At 45.3% G+C, this 20,787-nt stretch overlaps 1 protein-coding gene across 1 annotated transcript in view; it reads left to right on the top strand.

The window, feature by feature from the left end:
• Positions 1-7,195: 7,195 nt before the first annotated feature.
• LOC308334868 (SRSF protein kinase 1-like) overlaps positions 7,196-20,787 on the top strand; it is a 30,409-nt gene continuing 16,817 nt past the window's right edge. The window contains exons 1-8 of the mRNA XM_080791747.1: positions 7,196-7,239; positions 9,313-9,367; positions 15,862-16,016; positions 16,967-17,075; positions 17,665-17,752; positions 18,177-18,264; positions 18,944-19,050; positions 19,412-19,577. Coding sequence (XP_080647873.1) covers positions 7,227-7,239; positions 9,313-9,367; positions 15,862-16,016; positions 16,967-17,075; positions 17,665-17,752; positions 18,177-18,264; positions 18,944-19,050; positions 19,412-19,577 — 781 coding nt within the window. The 5' untranslated portion in view covers positions 7,196-7,226. The remainder of the gene's footprint in view (positions 7,240-9,312; positions 9,368-15,861; positions 16,017-16,966; positions 17,076-17,664; positions 17,753-18,176; positions 18,265-18,943; positions 19,051-19,411; positions 19,578-20,787) is intronic.

Raw genomic sequence — 20,787 nt, 5'->3', positions numbered from 1 at the left:
TTAGTCCTTTAGTGGAATGGCCATATTTATTTCTGATCCTATCGATTTGCAAATCGTTCGGAATGTTCAAGTCACTTAAAGCCTGATTAGTATTGCATTGTACGATGGTGTCACGCAGCCAACATTTCTGCCCCCAAAAACATGGACTCAGGTTGAAAACGAACCCTTTCTTCTTTTTTAAACTCTAGACTCAATAAGCTAGCTGTCCTCCTGAAAAATACTCTCCAGTCAGTCGTTATCGTAAGGCAATGAGGAATGTGATTCTCGTCTGTTACTATTCCATTCCATTCCCATGGTTTCCTAGTTTTATGGCGTGTGTGTGTGTGTGTGTGTGTGTGTGTGTGTGTGTGTGTGTGTGTGTGTGTGTGTGTGTGTGTGTGTGTGTGTGTGTGTGTGTGTGTGTGTGTGTGTGTGTGTGTGTGTGTGTGTGTGTGTGTGTGTGTGTGTGTGTGTGTGTGTGTGTGTGTGTGTGCGCGCGCGTGTTGGATGCTTAAGGGCCATACTGAATCCTCATACTTTGTAATATTATCTCAGTGACATAATGGTTAGGTAGAAAGAAAAATGATAATAAATAAATGAAAACACATTTATAATCATGTTGGTTTTAGGCATTTCCACAATGTCAGTGCTGTATGTTATTTTGTTTCTTAATTAATTGTGTTTGATTTGAGATTTCTCGTCGGAATGGACTATCTTTATCTTTTTACTGTTTTCTCTCCCCATTATAACTGTTATAGAAAATAAAGGCTACTATTTTCCAAACCGTCTCAGATCTGTTAATATGACAACTCTTTAACCCATTCTGGGCGGGAACCCCTTTTGGTGTTTTAAAGCATTATGTTATGCTATCTCTCTGGTGGTCACCAGACTATTCCCGGTTGTCACATATATTCTATTCCTATGAGTCACTATAAATAGAAACTAAGAACTAAAAGATATCGCTAGGATGGAACTGGGACGTATCCCATGAAGGTCATCGGGGTTTCGGGTCTTCCAACATCACACCCCTCCCTCCGTACTTGGGTGACCCAGGCGGTTTTATGTATTATTTTCATTATATGTTTTTAAATTTATTATAATTAGTTTCAGCTCACTTGTCAGCTTCAAGGAAGGCCACTCGATAAGCCCCTCTGGGGGTTTTTGTGGCCCTTCCGTCACATAGTTTTTCTCTTTTTCTATTTTCTTCTGATCTGAGGATTGATAATGAATTTAATTTAAAAATTAAAAATCCATTTCTGGCCAAAATCCATACAATGAGAAAAAAAAAAGATGAGAAAAACAAGACCTGAGTACATTGGAATGTAAATGCATGCCTTTCAGCTTTCGGCCTTTGTATCCTACTCGTCTGGCAGGTATATCTCTTTGAAAAGTGCTACTTGCCTGCCTAAAATGTAATTCCTGGAAACGCCACTGAGGCCAAACATGGTAAATGATGCATTTATATAGCGACTTTATCCACGTGCTTTACAAAGATTGTGCATTCCATTCACACACACATTCACACAGCGATGCCGGGGGAAACCATGCAAGGCACCAGTCAGTCTCCTCCAGGCAGGCCCCCCATGCAGTCTCCTTGTTCCCAAGGACACTGGGGTTTAGGTTTATCCAGTTCAACGGGTTATGTCTGCATTTATATTATGAATGGCTGGATGCATGCTGTTGGCCACACCCTGCCGTTGCTCTAAACCAATCAAGATCTACTAAACAGAGAATGTGTTGTGTAAGAGGCTGAGAGCCACTGTTAGTGAAAGACAGCAGTTCAACTTCCAACACAACTATACTGACACTTTACTGGACTGTCCTGGACGGACCATAGTGGACTGTACTGGACCCTGGACCATAGTGGACTGTACTGGACCATAGTGGACTGTACTGGACCATAGTGGACTGTCCTGACCTGGACCATCTCTCACCAGACTGACCCCGGACGCACCCACACACCCAACAGGTAATTATTAACCCGTGGTTATTTTTCTATGGAGGGAATCGTGAAACATGGATCAGCAGCTCAGATACTATAGAGTAGAACGTCTCATTACCGTATACTGAGACACAGACAGAGTCAGACAAAGGTAGGAGAGTGTGTGTGTGTGTGTGTGTGTGTGTGTGTGTGTGTGTGTGTGTGTGTGTGTGTGTGCGTTTCTAAAGTGTAGTTGTTTATTTGGGCTTGTTTCTAAAGTGTAGTTGTTTATTTGGGCTTGTTTCTAAAGTGTAGTTGTTTGTTTGGGCTTGTTTCTAAAGTGTAGTTGTTTGTTTGGGCTTGTTTCTAAAGTGTAGTTGTTTGTTTGGGCTTGTTTCTAAAGTGTAGTTGTTTATTTGGGCTTGTTTCTAAAGTCTGCCGTCAGCGAGCTTGTAGATCTGCTATTTTCAGCATGCAACTAAGTGTAAAATGACTAATACTGGAGGGACTTCCTAACATTTTAGTTTTTATTTGTTGATGAAATTGTCAGTATATTTAGTCGTAGTTTTAGTCACCAACAGCCTCTGTTTCTACAGGACTAGACCATGGAGACGTTAACATCCTCTGTTTCTACAGGACTAGACCATGGAGACGTTAACATCCTCTGTTTCTACAGGACTAGACCATGGAGACGTTAACATCCTCTGTTTCTACAGGACTAGACCATGGAGACGTTAACATCCTCTGTTTCTACAGGACTAGACCATGGAGACGTTAACATCCTCTGTTTCTACAGGACTAGACCATGGAGACGTTAACATCCTCTGTTTCTACAGGACTAGACCATGGAGATGTTAACATCCTCTGTTTCTACAGGACTAGACCATGGAGACGTTAACATCCTCTGTTTCTACAGGACTAGACCATGGAGACGTTAACATTCTCTGTTTCTACAGGACTAGACCATGGAGACGTTAACATCCTCTGTTTCTACAGGACTAGACCATGGAGACGTTAACATCCTCTGTTTCTACAGGACTAGACCATGGAGACGTTAACATCCTCTGTTTCTACAGGACTAGACCATGGAGACGTTAACATTCTCTGTTTCTACAGGACTAGACCATGGAGACGTTAACATCCTCTGTTTCTACAGGACTAGACCATGGAGACGTTAACATCCTCTGTTTCTACAGGACTAGACCATGGAGACGTTAACATCCTCTGTTTCTACAGGACTAGACCATGGAGATGTTAACATCCTCTGTTTCTACAGGACTAGACCATGGAGACGTTAACATCCTCTGTTTCTACAGGACTAGACCATGGAGACGTTAACATCCTCTGTTTCTACAGGACTAGACCATGGAGACGTTAACATCCTCTGTTTCTACAGGACTAGACCATGGAGACGTTAACATCCTCTGTTTCTACAGGACTAGACCATGGAGACGTTAACATCCTCTGTTTCTACAGGACTAGACCATGGAGACGTTAACATCCTCTGTTTCTACAGGACTAGACCATGGAGACGTTAACATCCTCTGTTTCTACAGGACTAGACCATGGAGATGTTAACATCCTCTGTTTCTACAGGACTAGACCATGGAGACGTTAACATCCTCTGTTTCTACAGGACTAGACCATGGAGACGTTAACATCCTCTGTTTCTACAGGACTAGACCATGGAGACGTTAACATCCTCTGTTTCTACAGGACTAGACCATGGAGACGTTAACATCCTCTGTTTCTACAGGACTAGACCATGGAGACGTTAACATCCTCTGTTTCTACAGGACTAGACCATGGAGACGTTAACATCCTCTGTTTCTACAGGACTAGACCATGGAGATGTTAACATCCTCTGTTTCTACAGGACTAACACCATGCAGGCATCTAAGGAGCGCATATCCGAGACTCTGGAGCGTCTGAGAAATACGGAGTTCCAGAAGTTCCAGTGGCATCTCCAACAAGCCGGAACCGTGGTGGACCCCATCGAAAAGAACCTCCTGGAGAACACCGACAGGCTGCACACGGTGGACCTGATCATGCTGAAATACCCCGTTAATGCAGAGAAGATCGTGACGCACGTTATGAAGAAGATCAACTGCGCGATGCGTTAACCCATTCTGACCTGAGATCAGATTCATACGAGGTTTCCACATGGACACACACTGGTCTGATGAACCCATTCTGACCTGAGATCAGATTCTAAAAATGTCAGTCGTTCTTCGAATTTTCCAAAAATAGCAGACCTACAAGCTCGTATCGCGCCACTCGGTGGCGCGATATGAGCTTGTAGATCTGCTATTTTTCAATAGCTAAAGCATAACATGATGCCAACACCAAAATGGGTGCCCGGTCAGAATGGGTTAATGATTTGTGTGGCACGGACAGATCCGTCTTGGACACAGGACTATCCACACTTTTCCTGGGCTGTGTGTGCTCCAGTTCCTGTCGATTTGATCCAATGAAAGCCAATGAAACTGGTCAGATGACCAATGATATCCAATGAAATCAACAGGAACTGGAGCACACACAGCCCAGGAAAAGTGTGGATAGAGATGAGTGTGAAACGATTTGCAGGATTTTTGGACAGAATCTGGAGGAGTAGTATCACAGTGTTTTACAAAAGTCAGCCTCCTGGTGGCGCTATAACAGGCCGTTCTGGAACATTTGTGGCAGAGGTTCATCGTCCAGGGAGTGTGTGTGCAAAATTTGGCATCGACCGGGTTTTAACGGTGCCGGAGATTAGGTGTACACACACTGAGACCTCAATATATAATGTAAAATCAATGTTAAAGCAGAAATAACATGCATTTTTAAACCTGTTTTTACCACAGCACCTCTAAGGCCCTTAAAACAAGGCTCCAGACCTCCCAAAACAAACTGGTCAGGCTCCTACTTGTCCTCACCCCCCAAACCCACCTCACCCCTGCCCACTTTGACAGGCTGGGATGGTTTAGGGTCGACGACAGAGTACAGCATCTTGCAATGGGTCTGGTCCACAAGATTCGATACACCATACCAAGATACCCATGTACCTGTCTAGATATTTCCTTAATGTCAACAAAGTCCACACCCACAACACCAGAGGGAGTTCAACAAACAACCAGTGCAACCCAGATTCGGCACAAACAAGGGACTAAATTAATTTCGCTCCTATGCCACCAAAATGTGGAACACCCTACCAACAGTCATTAAGACATGCAAATCCCATGACTCTTTCAAAACTGCTCTCAAAGGGCACTTATGGACGGCTGCAATTCTAAACTGCCCCACATAAAATCTGAATCCCCCCCCACCCACCCCTTTTACCCTCACTGTATATATATATTTTTCCCTTTTTACCTCCTATAATGATTTCCTGTTTTTGGCTATATAGAAGTGTACTATATTCTCTAAATGTTCTGATGAATTGAAAATGGTGGACCCTGTTGTAAACAAGTGTAATGCTTTATGGTGTCGTCCACTCACAGTGAACATTGTATTGAGTTGTAGCCTATACTTGAAATGTAGGCCTACTGTAGTTCTGCAAACTGTCAATAAATACTTCAATCAATCAAAAAACATGTTGATGTGAGCTCCTCAAGGACCGAGCAGGGGTCCTGCAACCTTTTTCACATCAAGTGTCATGTTTTCATTTTCATGATATTGTGCCACATATGTAATTATGACACCACATCAACATGAAATATTCCCAGCTGATTTTGATTGTCCATAGGATAGTGGGATACACATAACGTTTAGAAAAAATGTCTTTCCTATTTTTGAATATGTATAGGCCTATTTATATGTGTATGTGCCTTTTATTTCAATGTATCTTTGTTACAAATCGCAACAATTTCTGACTGATTTGAAAAATTAATAAAGAAACTTTGATAAAAAAATATATCTTTTCTTTCACATCAGGATGTAATGTTTGCAAAGACATGCCAAGGACCCCCATAAGAGAAGATTTCTTACAGCTCTAGCAGTGATTCTCAACCATGCAGCCATTTTAAGGACCCCCAGATTTACCTGCATTTAGGCTACGGACCCCCAATTTAATGGCATTTCTATATCTCTGGGAGTCGGGACCCCACTTTATATTGTAAAATCAATGTTAATGTAACTCTGAGAGTGGACAAATGTACAAACTCTCAGAGTTACAAACCCATATAAGGGCCCACTTGGTTCCAAACTATCATTTAGCGCATGGGGACCCCCCTGGAACTCATTTGATGAATTGAAAATGGTGGGCCCTGTTGTAAACAAGTGTAATTCTTAATGGTGTCGTCCACTCACAGTTAACAGTTTGTATTGAGTTGTACTTGAAATGTACTGTAATTCTGCAAACTGTCAATTTAAATATTTATTAACAGTTTGCAGAATTACAGTATACATTTCAAGCACAAACTCAATACAAACTAAGACTGTTAACTGTGAGTGGACGACCCCAATTAAGCATTACACGTGTTTACAACAGGTTCCACCTTGTTCAATTCATCAAAACATTTAGAGACGTACAAATAGACACTTCTTATTATAGTTAAAGAACAGAACAGGAATTAATCATAAAGGAAGCAAAAAGGGAAAAGATACATATACAGTGAGGGAAAAAGGGGGGGGATCAATCAATCAATAAATAAATCAATCAATCAAAAGAAAACTCCCTCAAGGACCCCTGGGGGTCCCCGGACCCCAGTTTGGGAACCAAACCACTAGACTAGTAGCCTGGGCACCATTTCATTTCGGTATGAGCCGGATGATATGCTACGTCACGTTGTATGCAGCTTCCCAAACAGGATGTACCCAAAATAATCCCCCCTCCCCCGCGATCAAAATGTTAGTTCCCCCCATAGAGTATTGGTTCCCCCCCGACTTTACTCGCCAGTTGCCATTGTGCCGCACTCTCGCTACGCTATGTATTTTAAAATTCAACGAAACTAAAGTACGCCGCATCAGAAGCATATTAATTGGTAGGAACTAACATTTTGATCGCGGGGGAGGGGGGATTATTTTGGGTACATCCTGTTTGGGAAGCTACCTACAACGTGACGTAGGCATATCATCCGGTCCCGGACTTTTGGAACAGAGACCAGGCTTTCCTCCGAGGCGGTGGAAAGCCTGGTGATGCGAGGTTACTAGACTAGAGACACTGGACCGTTTCCGTATCCGTCGTAGGGGTAGACCGGATCCATCCATCCATCTCCACCACACACACACACACACACACACAGAGCCAGACGGACGCCTGCGCTGTGGCTTGTATGTGAACCAAACCAACCCAACAACACTAGTCAACAGAACAGATCCATCCATTCTCGCCAACAGCTCCACCACTATGGACAGAAAAGGTAAACCCAACGACATGCAGTCAGAACCGAGCCTCCCGTCCCGTTCAGCTGTGTCTCTGTGCCGAGGCAACATTTAGAACATTTACAGAAGGATGTCAAGTTGTTGGACAAAAGACTAAAACAAACACCACGCTGTGTGTTTTAACACTGTGCTAGCTGGGGATGTGCTATTAGCTATAGCTTAGTGTTGCCATGTCCGCTTGTTATAAGCGAGACTTTGGGCTTTGTTTTTCCCCCACCTGTATTATTTATGTTGTTTCCTTAAGTGTTAGTTGCTTATTTTTGGGCTTGTTGTGTGTGGTGTTTTAAATTAAACTAGTGCGTCGCAAACATTTTCATGTCAAAGGACCCCCCCCCCCCCCAAACAAAAAATAAATATTTCTGCATCCCTCATCTAAAAAACATTGAATGCCCACAGAGTCCAAATATATTCCAAATTTACAAAAAAGGTTTTTTTTTGTCGTTATTGAAAATAGCAGATCTAGCTTGTAGATCTACCATTTTTTTAAATTGCAAATTCATGTATTTTAATTTGGGTCTTTATTTTCCTAGACCTGGTTTGCTCATTTCTCAACCAAAACCTGGCAAGTAACACTGCTAGCCAGGCAGCTAGCCGAGCTAGCCAGCCACACACACACACACACACACAGTACCATGCAATCCATGCTGCGCCAAAAAACTTTGAGCTGCCTTGCCTTTATTATTGTGAACATAGACACACCACCACATGCCACTGTGTGTGGACCCGGTGCCGGTGCCTCGTCGCACCGGCACCGGCTCGGACACAAGACAAGAACCGCAAGGTGTCCAATTAAGTGTGTCACGTCGACACTCACAAAAACACAACAGCAGCTAAATAAACCATCATTCCAACCCACGGCCACAACTTGATGCTAACCTATCTGTATTTACACATGTGATGATGATGAGGATGAGCTAACTGCATGCTGCTATACTAAACCGGGCTCATACACCTGCAGCAGACAGCCATAGTATTGCTTCTCATTATTAACCATTTTGTTATATTATACTATGGTGTGGATCAGTGGTTTTCAAGTACCGGTAACCATTTTCATAGCATTTTTATCGGGGCGCTTTGAGTTTTGACTCACGGACCACCATAGTCTCAGACCCAATAATTATATTGTCCACAATTCCATGATGCATTGATGTTAAATATGATTCATTGTTATATTATTAAACTGTATTGATGTTGGTACCATTAGGAGAGAGAGAGAGAGAGAGAGAGAGATAAATATTATTACTTCTTATTATTATATTATTAAACTATTGATTGTTTATTGTTTATAAGGATCCCCATTAGCTTTTGCCTTGATCTTCCTGGGGTCCGACACAGACAAACATTTAACAAAGGCAATACTTACAATTGTTTACAAACACTAACTCAAAATAAAACACAAAATATCAAATATTAAAATATAAAATAAGAAAATAAAAAACATAGGAGATTCTTAAGTACAAAGAAGAAAAACAACAAAACAAGTGTTGTTGTATAAACCTGCCGTTTTCTTCTTTCTAATTATTTGTTCAGCCCAGCCTCAGTTTGTTTGTCATGATTTGTCACGACAAGAGTTGGCTTTGCCCAGCGGCGTATAAACGTCTTTAACCCATTCTGACCTGAGATCAGATTCATACGAGGTTTCCACGGGACACACACTGGTCTGATTAACCCATTCTGACCTGAGATCAGATTCTAAAAATGTCAGTCGTTCTACGAATTTAAAAAAAATAGCAGACCTACAAGCTCGTATCGCGCCACTCGGTGGCGCGATATGAGCTTGTAGATCTGCTATTTTTCAATAGGTAAAGCATAACATGATGCTAACACCAAAATGGGTGCCCGGTCAGAATGGGTTAAATAAATACTTTCTGAAATGTCTATGGGGAAAATGAACGGGGTCTCTGGAGGAGGCGGGGCTGCGGGGCTCTATTGCCTTTCTAATTACATAAACAAATGTTTCTCTCTCTCTCTCTCTCTCTCTCTCTCTCTCTCTCTCTCTCTCTCTCTCTCTCTCTCTCTCTCTCTCTCTCTCTCTCTCTCTCTTTTTGTAGTACTTGTGATGCAGGCGAGGAAGAAGGGAAGGAAGCCGAAGAAAAATGGCAAAAAGTAAGTTAACCCATTCTGACCTGAGATCAGATTCTAAAAATGTCTATTACATCCTGACAGTGTCATTATTAACCCATTCTGACCTGAGATCAGATTCTGAAAGTGTCTTTGATTTTTCAAAAATAGCAGACCTACAAGCTCGTAGCGCGCCACTCGGTGGCGCGCTATGAGCTTGTAGATCTGCTATTTTTCAATAGCTAAAGCACAACATGATGCCGACACCAAAATGGGTGCCCGGTCAGAATGGGTTAAAGATTGTTGTCCAACACACACACACACACACACACACACACACACACACACACACACACACACACACACACACACACATCCTTTCTTTGGTTCCTGTAAAGCTGCTTTTGGACGCATTACACGCTAAAAGGGTGTTGCTTACAGACGGTACTGTACAAGAGACAAGTGTTAGAAAACACCCACCAGCCATGCTGGGATTATTAATTTGTTGTCCTCTTATATGTGAGTGTCGAACATGGCAGTGGCTCAGGCCAGGCTAGAGTTGCCCTGTCGGGAACCGGAAGGTTCCCGGTACGATCCCTGGCTGTGGGCTCTCCCCGGGGCTGAGTTCGTGTCGGAAGTGTCCTTGAGCAAAGACTCTCTGAACCCCTGGTGGTTGCTCCCGAAGTGCTGGTTGGTCGGTGCCTTGCGGTGTGTGAATGTGCCTAAATGCACAATCTATGTAAAGTGCCTTGGATAAAGGGCGCTGTATAAATGCACCATTTACATCAGCCTGCAGTGATTTCTTTTTTTAAACCGTGACCTATGCTTTTGTGAAAGTTTAGCTGAATGATATTATGGGTGCGTTCGGAAATGCGCCCTGAACGCACTGGTGTGCTCTCTTGTCGTTCGTTTATTCAGTGCGCTCGGTGCGCTGTCGTTCGAAAATCCAGTGCGCTGCGCACCGGGTGTGCCGAGTGCCCGCACTGAGCGACCCTACCCTGAAGCTGGGGTCGTCCACTGAGCGACCCTAACCCTGAAGCTGGGGTCGTCCACTGAGCGACCCTAACCCTGAAGCTGGGGTCGTCCACTGAGAGACCCTATCCTGAAGCTGGGGTCGTCCACTGAGCGACCCTAACCCTGAAGCTGGGGTCGTCCACTGAGCGACCCTAACCCTGAAGCTGGGGTCGTCCACTGAGCGACCCTAACCCTGAAGCTGGGGTCGTCCACTGAGCGACCCTAACCCTGAAGCTGGGGTCGTCCACTGAGCGACCCTAACCCTGAAGCTGGGGTCGTCCGGTGTGAATCGGTGTGAATGCGTCACAGCTGTGGTCGTTCGTAAATAAGGCACACTGAACGCACTCTGTGACGTCACCGCCCACCACACTCAACAAACTGACCACGTTCCCGGTGCACATTTCCGAACGCACCCTATGGTTCAGAGAAGTCTCGCACACTTTGACTGAGCATCTTATCATTTTGTGCTGGCCTTGGTGCTTGAATGATCTAAAATGGGCATATTTAGTTCAAACAGAACATCTCCCTTTCCAACGGAGATAAAGAAGCTCTTTCATAGTATAGGAGACACTGTATGAAACAGATCCCTGTTATTATGGATATAAGTCCCCGGGACTTTTTCTGTTATCCTGAATTTAGCCTGAATGTCTGCCTGCACCTCGTGATGTTTACATTACAATGGGACTGTACCTGTTACCAACTGAATGATATGGTATCTGAGACGGATGGAAAAGGGGCGACCGTACCTGTTACCAACTGAATGATATGGTATCTGAAGGCTCATACATAGTCTGGATTTACGGTGGTGGGGTGACCACCGAACTACAACATGACGTCACTGAGCCGCGGTGAAGAGCAAACCACCGCCACCGCTCCAGCCCTTCTCTCTGTTTTTACTCACCACCGCTCAATGTTATTTCAGCTCCGGTGGTCAGCTCACCACCGGAGCGGTGGTCACCTCACCACCGAAAATCCAGACTATGAATAGGCCTTGAGAGAGACAGATGGAAAAGGGGCGACCGTACCCTGTTGCCAACCAAGCCTCTGAGACAGTCCACCGCAAGCATCCGGTTGGACGGTTGTGTCATATTCCAGCAGACAGGATCTATTCCAGAGGGACTGAAGCTATGAATTACCTTAAGTATACTTAAGTACTACTGTCTGTCATCATTATTCACCACTTTGACTCTTAGGGGAAGCATCACTCTGGCCTTTACTGTCTCCTCTCCAATACAATGGAGATGCATACATACATCATACATCGCAAAAGGAGAGGAGACTGGAGCAACACAGACATTTAGAGCCTTTTATTAAGGTGCTGAGTATACAAAACGACTACTACTAAACGATGAATACTCAGCACCTTAATAAAAGGCTCTAAATGTCCGTGTTGCTCCAGTCTCCTCTCCTTTTGCAACTTTGATGTCCCTGCACCTGTGAAGCACCGGATCAGCCGTTTTAGGCTTGAGGCGCGTTGGTAGACTCCCTTTGTACCTATACATCATACAGTACATCATTTGTTTTCCTTTGTTTGACAGTTTAGTGTGAAAATAAAAGGAAAAAGGAGACATGTTTTGTTCTTGTAGATTAGCATTGCATTGTAACTTGTTAATTTGTGCCTATTCAGTCGAAGGCTTAAATTGGTTATTGATTTTAAATTTTTTCTCTGATCAGTCGTAATGGCCAGCTTCTATACACAAGCCATGTACACATGAGCAAGGGTTTGAACTTAATTGGCAATAGCTTAACCCATTCTGAACGGGAACCCATTCTGGTGTTAGCTTCATGTTTATGCTTTAGCTATTGAAAAATAGCAGATCTACAAGCTCATAGCGCGCCACCGAGTGGCGCGCTATGAGCTTGTAGGTCTGCTATTTTTGAAAAATCGAAGAACGACTGACATTTTTATAGAATCTGATCTCAGGTCAGAATGGGTTAATCAGACCAGTGTGTGTCCAGTGGAAACCTGGTATGAATCTGATCTCAGGTCAGAATGGGTTAAAGCTGTATTATGTGATCTTCTTTACCAAACATTATTATTCTATTTATAACGTCTTGTTTTAGGAGGCGACGCGTTGCACTGAATACACCTGGCATTATTAAGGGACTGCTTTCATTACCATAACGAGCAACGGAAATCTTTGGTTTTGTTGTTAACTTTTGGTCTAATGTTCACCCTGTCTGGGGTTCATTTCTCCACACTGACCGGCTGGCTCGCCATCCCAGTATAGTGTCCAACCAGACAGTTCTGCTGACTAAAGCGTTGTTCATAGTCTAATGTCAGTGGTGAGGTGACCACCGAACTACAACATGACATAGATAGATAGATAGAATACTTTATTGGCAGTTTAAGAAAATTACAGAAAATGACATCATTTAAAAAAACGCCAAATGGACTTAGACACAAAAAAGCCTTCGCTTGTTTCCATTGTGGTCCACTTTGTAACATGAAACTATACACATACATACTGTACAGACAAAACAACCATGGAACATATAATAAATAATCCTTATATATAAGGCTGGGAGCTATATACATAGGACAAGAGGTACCCTGGGAGAATAGTCCTGAGCATGGGAGATGGGCTATCCAGGGTCGGAAGCTAACTATGACCAGTGAGTGTGTAGATGGAGCCATGATTTCAGGTCTTTCCTAAATATTGCAATAGAATGTAGGGATTTCAGGGCTGGAGGGAGTGCATTCCACAGAGTAGTGGCTGCGTAGAAAAAAGCATTTTTTCCCATGAGTGTCCTGAAACTGGGGGGAACTAGATCATAAGGACTTCCTCTGGTTGAGTACCTGTGAGGAAGTCCTTATGATCTAGTTCCCCCCAGTTTCAGGACACTCATGGGAAAAAAATGCTTTTTTCTACGCAGCCAGAAAACGTCACTGTCTGAGCCGCGGTGAAGAGTAAACCACCGCTCCAGCCCTTCTCTCTGTTTTTACTCACCACCGCTCAACGTTATTACAGCTCCGGTGGTCACCTCACCACCGGAGCGGTGGTCACCTCACCACCGGAGCGGTGGTCACCTCACCACCGGAGCGGTCTGTAAAGCACTTCAAAGCACAGTCAAAGTGTCCTTGGGCAAGACACTGAACCCCACTTCGCCTCCAGTGAGTGGGTCGGTGTGAGCTCGCCACCGTCGGTGTGTGAATGTGGGAAGTGAGGACGCTGGCGTCGACTGTTCGCCTCCCAACGTATGAATGAATGAACCATTGTTAAAGCGCTTGGAAAAGCGCTATAAAAATGCAATTCATTATTAATTCATTATTAATCGGGTCTTCCATCTTATCTGGGCATGCCATGCCTGCCTCAGTGCGTCGTCCCCCCTCCCTCCTCCCTCCTCCCTCTCTATTTCACTAACAATCTGTCTCTCTCTCCACTCTCTCTCGTCTCTCGCCCTCTCCACTCTCTCTCTTCTCTCGCCCTCTCCGCTCTCTCTCTCTTCTCTCGCCCTCTCCACTCTCTCTCTCTTTTCTCGCCCTCTCCACTCTCTCTCTCTTCTCTCGCCCTCGCCACTCTGGTGGCATGGCATGCATGTGGCTTGCGTGAAACTCCCATCATTACATTCCCTCCCTCCCCACTCACTCTCTCACTCACTCTCTCTCTCTCTCTCTCTCTCTCTCTCTCGTGACAGTTGCAGTGTGGTCTGTTTCTCTGTACTGTACCGTCACTGTACTATATACTGTACTAGAGCAGCAGTCCAGCCTAGCTCGGTTGAGTGAAGCCTGTCCATAGTTCAGTCTTCAGTGTGTTGTTAGACGTTGTGTTTCTCGGAGGCCATGATGTGGACTGGACTGCTGGCCTGGATCTTCTCTTTCAACAGCGCTGTTGTCAAGATAGCCAGCGGCCTCAGCTGCATGTGAGTGGCAGAGAGAGAGACAGAGAGATGAGTGTGTTTTAGAGAGAGAGAGAGAGACACAACTTTATTGTCGGCTTGCACTGAAATTAGTTTTGCGTCACATGACGTCACCGTTCAAAGATACAGACAAGATCATACACAATACATTACAAAATGATAGACATTACAGGACACAAACGGGTTTTAAATGGAATAATAGTAATAGTACAGGGATGGTCTTTTATAGATGAGTCCCAGGGATATTTTGTCATGTGAAAGCAGGGAATCATAGCTTCAAATTGACATATTGGTTGTTCAGTTTGACCCACCAGTTTTGGAGATATGGCTTATAGAGTATAATGTCTTGCAGAGAAACAGCGAGTTGAGAAAACAGGCTTGACAGGTTCACTTCTGTGGACTCTAACATTACACCTATAGCTACATGTTTAAGCATTTATTTAATATTTACATGTCTTCTGTGGTCTCTAACATTACACCTATAGCTACATGTTTAAGCATTTATTTCATATTTACATGTCTTCTGTGGACTCTAACATTACACCTATAGCTACATGTTTAAGCATTTATTTACATGTCAATTTCAGCTCTGACACTTATTTCAGACATGCTCTAGTATGTGAAGAGTCTGCCTGTGCTATAAACTCATACAAAAAAAAAGTTTTTCTCCTCTGGTGAAAAGCTGGAATTTGCATGATGGCAGGCTCCAAGTCAAATCTGGTCACAAGTGTAAATTAACTAACATAACAGTGTTGGGTGTTACCCCCCCCCCCCCCACCCCAGACAACTGAACAAACCTCCGTTGTGGCACTGCTGCTGTTGTTGTTGTTGTTTTTGTTGTTGTTTTTGACCAGTGCAATTGTTCTCCGCTCCATTTCCCTCTCCTCTCCTCTCCTCACACGCCCTCACCCTGCATGCCCTCTCCTCTCCTCTCCTCTCCTCTCCTCTCCTCTCCTCTCCTCTCCTCTCCTCTCCTCTCCTCTCCTCTCCTCTCCTCTCCTCTCCTCTCCTCTCCTCTTTAGCTATTGAAAAAGATCTACAAGCTCGTAGCGCGCCACCGAGTGGCGCGCTACGAGCTTGTAGTTCTGCTATTTTAGAAAAATCAAACGACTGACATAGAAACATAGCTTTTTCAGAAAACTGATGTAGAAGACATTTTCAAAATCTAATGTGATCCTGGGCTCTACACACCCTCCGCCAACCTGGGGAGAGAAACGGACTTGAACTCATGCTTCCTTCATGCCTGAGTGTCCAAGTTGCTCCTTTACACCTGACAGGGGGGAGTTTCCCTGGTTGGACGTAGCGCGTGGAAGGAACACGTTATTCCAACCAGTTCCTTTCCCCTCCATCAGGCGCCCCGGCTGGCCAGGGGGAGGCAGTATATTGACCGGAGCGGTCTGTAAAGCACTTCAAAGCACAGTCAAAGTGTCCTTGGGCAAGACACTGAACCCTACGTTGCCTCCAGTGAGTCGGTCGGTGTGAGCTCGCCACCGTCGGTGTGTGAATGTGGGAAGTGAGGACGCTGGCGTCGACTGTTCGCCGCTTCACCTCCCAACGTATGAATGAATGAATGAACCACTTTGAGCACTTGGAAAAGCGCTATAAAAATGCAATTCATTATAAAAACGCAATTCATTATCGTCGTTTGTCTCTCTGTCCCACAGACCTGAGCCTGGTCATGGTCGAGGAGGAGGAGGAGGAGGAGGAGGAGGGGGAGGGTCTCAGGGCGGTCAGGGAGACTCTCCTCTCCCAGAACAGGACGAGGAGATCCTGGGCTCTGACGACGACGAGCAGGAAGACCCCAACGACTACTGCAGGGGTGAGAGAGAGACTTAACCCATTCTGACCTGAGATCAGATTCTAAAAATGTCAGTCGACCTACAAGCTCTTAGCGCGCCACTCGGTGGCGCGCTAAGAGCTTGTAGATCTGCTGGGTTAAGGTCTTCAAGGTGTTTTTGTTGACCAGTGAGGAGATCCTGTAAACTTTTTTGATTACGTTGGTGGCCATTTTATCACCGGAAAGATTGGCCTCCATAGGATGGAACCTAGGACAGTAATTTCATCTTTACGTGTGATAATATCGTCACCCACTCTAACCAAGAAGTCATCTGCCTTGCTGAGATTACTATTTGATCCGAAGAGAATGCATTCAGTTTTCCCCCCAGGTGTAAAGATAGTTTGTTATCAGCGAGCCAGGTGCAGATTCTACCGAGTTCAGAGCTGAGGGTCTTTTCAACCTGCAGTTTGTTCCTGTCCGAGACCAGCAGTGCTGAGTCGTCTGCGAACAGGAACAAGTTGCAGTCACAAGCTGAAGTCATGTCGTTTACATATATCAGGAACAGCTCGACACGTTGTTAGCTTGCAGCTCTGCTCTTTTTGGCGAACGACACCGCCGTTCAGAAATATAAATGTAGGTATAGAACCGCGACTATAGAATGTGCACTTGCTGTAGACAGAGACTTGTCTTTATCACGATTGAATGGTCAATCGTGATAAGCAAATGCGAGCACCTAGTCGCACTGTCGAGCCCTGTGTGTGTGTGTGTGTGTGTGTGTGAATCAAGGCTGAAAGAATATCGTCGTCCAGTGCACCCCCCCCCACACACACACACACACACACTCCAGTCCAGTCCAGTGTCCACTAACCATATCTTGTGACTGCGTTGTTGCTCCGGTCCAGTGTCCACTAACCATATCTTGTGACTGCGTTGTTGCTCCGGTCCAGTGTCCACTAACCATATCTTGTGATTGCGTTGCGGTTCCGGTCCAGGTGGATATCACCACGTGAAGATCGGGGACTTGTACAACGGCCGATACCACGTGATCCGTAAGCTGGGCTGGGGCCACTTCTCCACCGTGTGGCTGGCCTGGGACATACAGTAAGTACAGTTACCTTACAGAAAACACGCAGCACATACAGTAGGTCTGATTGATTTATTTAAGCAATATTACACGAGAGGGTGTTGTTTAACGTGATTATTGCCACGACAGTGATGCGGTCAGGAACGAGACGAAGTCGAGTTCTGCAAGCATCACTGAAGTTACCCTTAAAACTAAGAAAATCGCTGAAAGAATACTGTATATTCATTTAATGACAGATGTGTAGTCACTACGACCACAAATGTCCAAAGAAACTAGCTAGCCTAGCCACCGAGTTTGCTAGCGCTCTGGGAGAACAGAGCGACTGAATTCTTTGTTTTCAATATAGGTGAATGGTGCTGGTTTGATCAACGGCTTGAAACCGTTTCAACCAATCAGATTGCTTCCTCTTAACGACCTGTTGTAGAATCTTGCATAGAATACTGTGCGATGAAATGAATAGTTTTGTCTGTGCTGTGTGTGTGTGTGTGTCTGTGCTGTGTGTGTGTGTGTGTGTGTGTGTGTGTGTGTGTGTGTGTGTGTGTGTGTGTGTGTGTGTGTGTGTGTGTGTGTGTGTGTGTGCGTGTGCGTGTGCGTGTGTTCTCGAAGGGGGAAACGCTTTGTGGCGATGAAGGTGGTGAAGAGCGCAGAGCACTACACGGAGACGGCTCTGGACGAGATAAAACTGCTGAAATCTGTGAGGATTTAACATTTATTATCTCATTAATCCGTTACAGGACAATTCACCCTCCTCCACTTTAACATGTATTCTTTTCCGGGACTTTCTATGTCAGCGGTGCTCAATTTTTGCATGCCAAGGACCCCCAGAAACTATATATAATTGGCCGCAGACCCCCGTCTGAAAACATATTGTTCCCCCCCACCCCCCACCGCCCCAGAAGTGAAGATTTGAGTTAAAAACGTTTGCTGTGAAAGAATATATATTCAAAGATGTGCACTACATGGTAACTTGTTTGTGCAAGCAAACAAGCACTCAAGTGCTTGTTTGTGCTTGTTTGTGCACGGAGCCGTGTGTGTGTGTGTGTGTGTGTTGTATTACCGGTACTATAAGAACAGTAGTATAGTAATCCGTATCTCTCTCTCTCTCGCTCTCTCTCCAGGTGAGAAACACAGACCCTGACGACCCCAGCAGAGAGAAAGTAGTGCAGCTTCTGGATGACTTCAAGATCTCTGGCATGAACGGCACGCGTATCCTCAATTATTGTTATTATTATTATTAATAATACGGTGGTGAGGTGACCACCACTCCGGTGGTGAGGTGACCACCACTCCGGTGGTGAGGTGACCACCGCTCCGGTGGTGAGGTGACCACCGCTCCGGTGGTGAGGTGACCACCACTCCGGTGGTGAGGTGACCACCGCTCCGGTGGTGAGGTGACCACCGCTCCGGTGATGAGGTGACCACCGCTCCGGTGGTGAGGTGACCACCGCTCCGGTGGTGAGCTGACCACCGCTCCGGTGGTGAGGTGACCACCGCTCCGGTGGTGAGGTGACCACCGCTCCGGTGGTGAGGTGACCACCGCTCCGGTGGTGAGGTGACCACCGCTCCGGTGGTGAGGTGACCACCGCTCCGGTGGTGAAGTGAACACCGCTCCGGTGGTGGGGTGACCACCGCTCCGGTGGTGGGGTGACCACCGCTCCGGTGGTGGGGTGACCACCGCTCCGGTGGTGGGGTGACCACCGCTCCGGTGACCACCGCTGGGGTGACCACCGCTCCGGTGGTGAGGCGACCACCGCTCCGGTGGTGAGGCGACCACCGCTCCGGTGGTGAGGTGACCACCGCTCCGGTGGTGGGGTGACCAGGAGGAGGAGGAGTTGTTGTGGTGGTTGTTGTGTGTTCTTCCTTATCAGTGCCCCCTGCTGTCCAGATGTGTGCATGGTGTTTGAGGTGTTGGGTCATCACCTGCTCAAGTGGATCATCAAGTCCAATTACCAAGGCCTGCCTCTGCCCTGTGTGAAGAGCATCATACGACAGGTACGTCTCCATTTTAATATTTCATAATTGTGATCGACCGATATGGTTTTTGGCCGATATTACCGATTAGTGGAGAATCAAAGCATTGCTGTTTTCATCTTGCATTAACAAAAATAAAATCCACACTGAGAGGGACAGAAGGTGTAACAGTGGTAGACCTACAAGGCTACATTAGCCAACGCTAGATCCTATGCTAACGCTGCAAACTTACAGCAGCTGTAAACGGTTCTTTGATTGTGTGTGTGTCTGCGTGTGCCTGTCTGTGTCTGTGTGTGTGTGTGTGTGTGTGTGTGTGTGTCTGTGTCTGTGTGTGTGTGTGTGTCTGTGTGTGTGTGTGTGTGTGTGTGTGTGTGTTCTCCAGGTTCTCCAGGGTCTGGACTACCTCCACACCAAGTGTAAGATCATCCACACGGACATCAAGCCGGAGAACATCCTGCTGACCGTCAACGAGCCCTACGTCAAGAAGATGGCCGCCGAGGCCGCGCAGTGGCAGAAGAGCGGAGCCCCGCCCCCCTCCGGCTCCGCAGGTCCGTCCGTCCGTTCGTCCTACACCCCATTTTAGCCGGACGTCGAAATTTAAAAACTGTCTTTTTTTTTTTTACCCATTTTGACCTGAAATCAGATTCTAAAAATGTTCTTCTACATCCTGACAGTTTTCTGAAAAAGCTATGTTTCTATGTCAGTCGTTCTTCGATTTTTCTAAAATAGCAGACCTACAATAGCTCTAGAATGATATGTATTTGGCCGCCGACCCCCATCTGAAAATATGTAGTTCCAGGGACCCCCCCCCCAGAAGCAAAGATTTGAGTTAAATACTGAAACTCTGAAAGAATATATATTTCAGGATTTTTCAAAAAATAGCAGATCTACAAGCTCATAGTGCGGCACTATGAGCTTGTAGATCTGCTATTTTTCAATAGCTAAAGTATATCATGATGCTTAAAACACCAAAAGGGGTTCCCGTTCAGACCTTTAATGTGGAACGATTCACTCAGCTTAACGGTACGATTCGTATCACGATATGATGTCCACGATACAAGTTTTCCACTATATTTTAAACCAAAAATAACCAATTCATTTTCTTTTAATTTTATATAATGTATCCCCCCCCCCCCCCCAGTGCTCTACTACTGAAAGTGACTCAGTCTCATTTCTCTCCAAAAGCACTTGAATATGATGGAATTTGATTTAAGCTCACATTTCATATCTCACACACACCATAATTCACTAGCCCCCCTAAAAAAAAAAACGATTAGTATCGTCGGGATTCATATCGATATATATATCGGTATACGATATCGTTACATGCCCACTCGTACATCATCATGGCGTAACAACGTCTACTTTCTCGTCCACATGTGACGGGCGGCGGTGGCTCAGGGGTAGAGTGCCTGGATGGGAACCGCAAGGTTGCCAGTTCGAACCCGGGCTCCCCCAGAGTTACTGTCGAAGTGTCCTTGAGCAAGACACTGAACCCCTAATTGCTCCCGATGTGCTAGTTGGTGCCTTGCATGGTTTCTGCTGCCATCGGTGTGTGAATGGGTGAATGTAATGCACAATCTATGTAAAGCGCCTTGGATAAAGGCGCTATATAAATGCACCATTTACCATTTACCATTTTACGTAAATTCTCCATTTATTGTCAACGAGACTTTAATGTTTCTGTAAGACGTAAATATACACTAATAGCTGAATATAGGAGGGGCTAGCGCCCTATAAATATACACTAATAGAAAC

The sequence above is a fragment of the Protomyctophum bolini genome (genome assembly GCF_963924005.1).
Source record: "Protomyctophum bolini genome assembly, chromosome: 2".
In the NCBI taxonomy this organism is placed as follows: domain Eukaryota; kingdom Metazoa; phylum Chordata; class Actinopteri; order Myctophiformes; family Myctophidae; genus Protomyctophum; species Protomyctophum bolini.
Note: the sequence above shows the minus strand (reverse complement) of the source record. Positions and strands in the feature narration are given on the sequence as shown.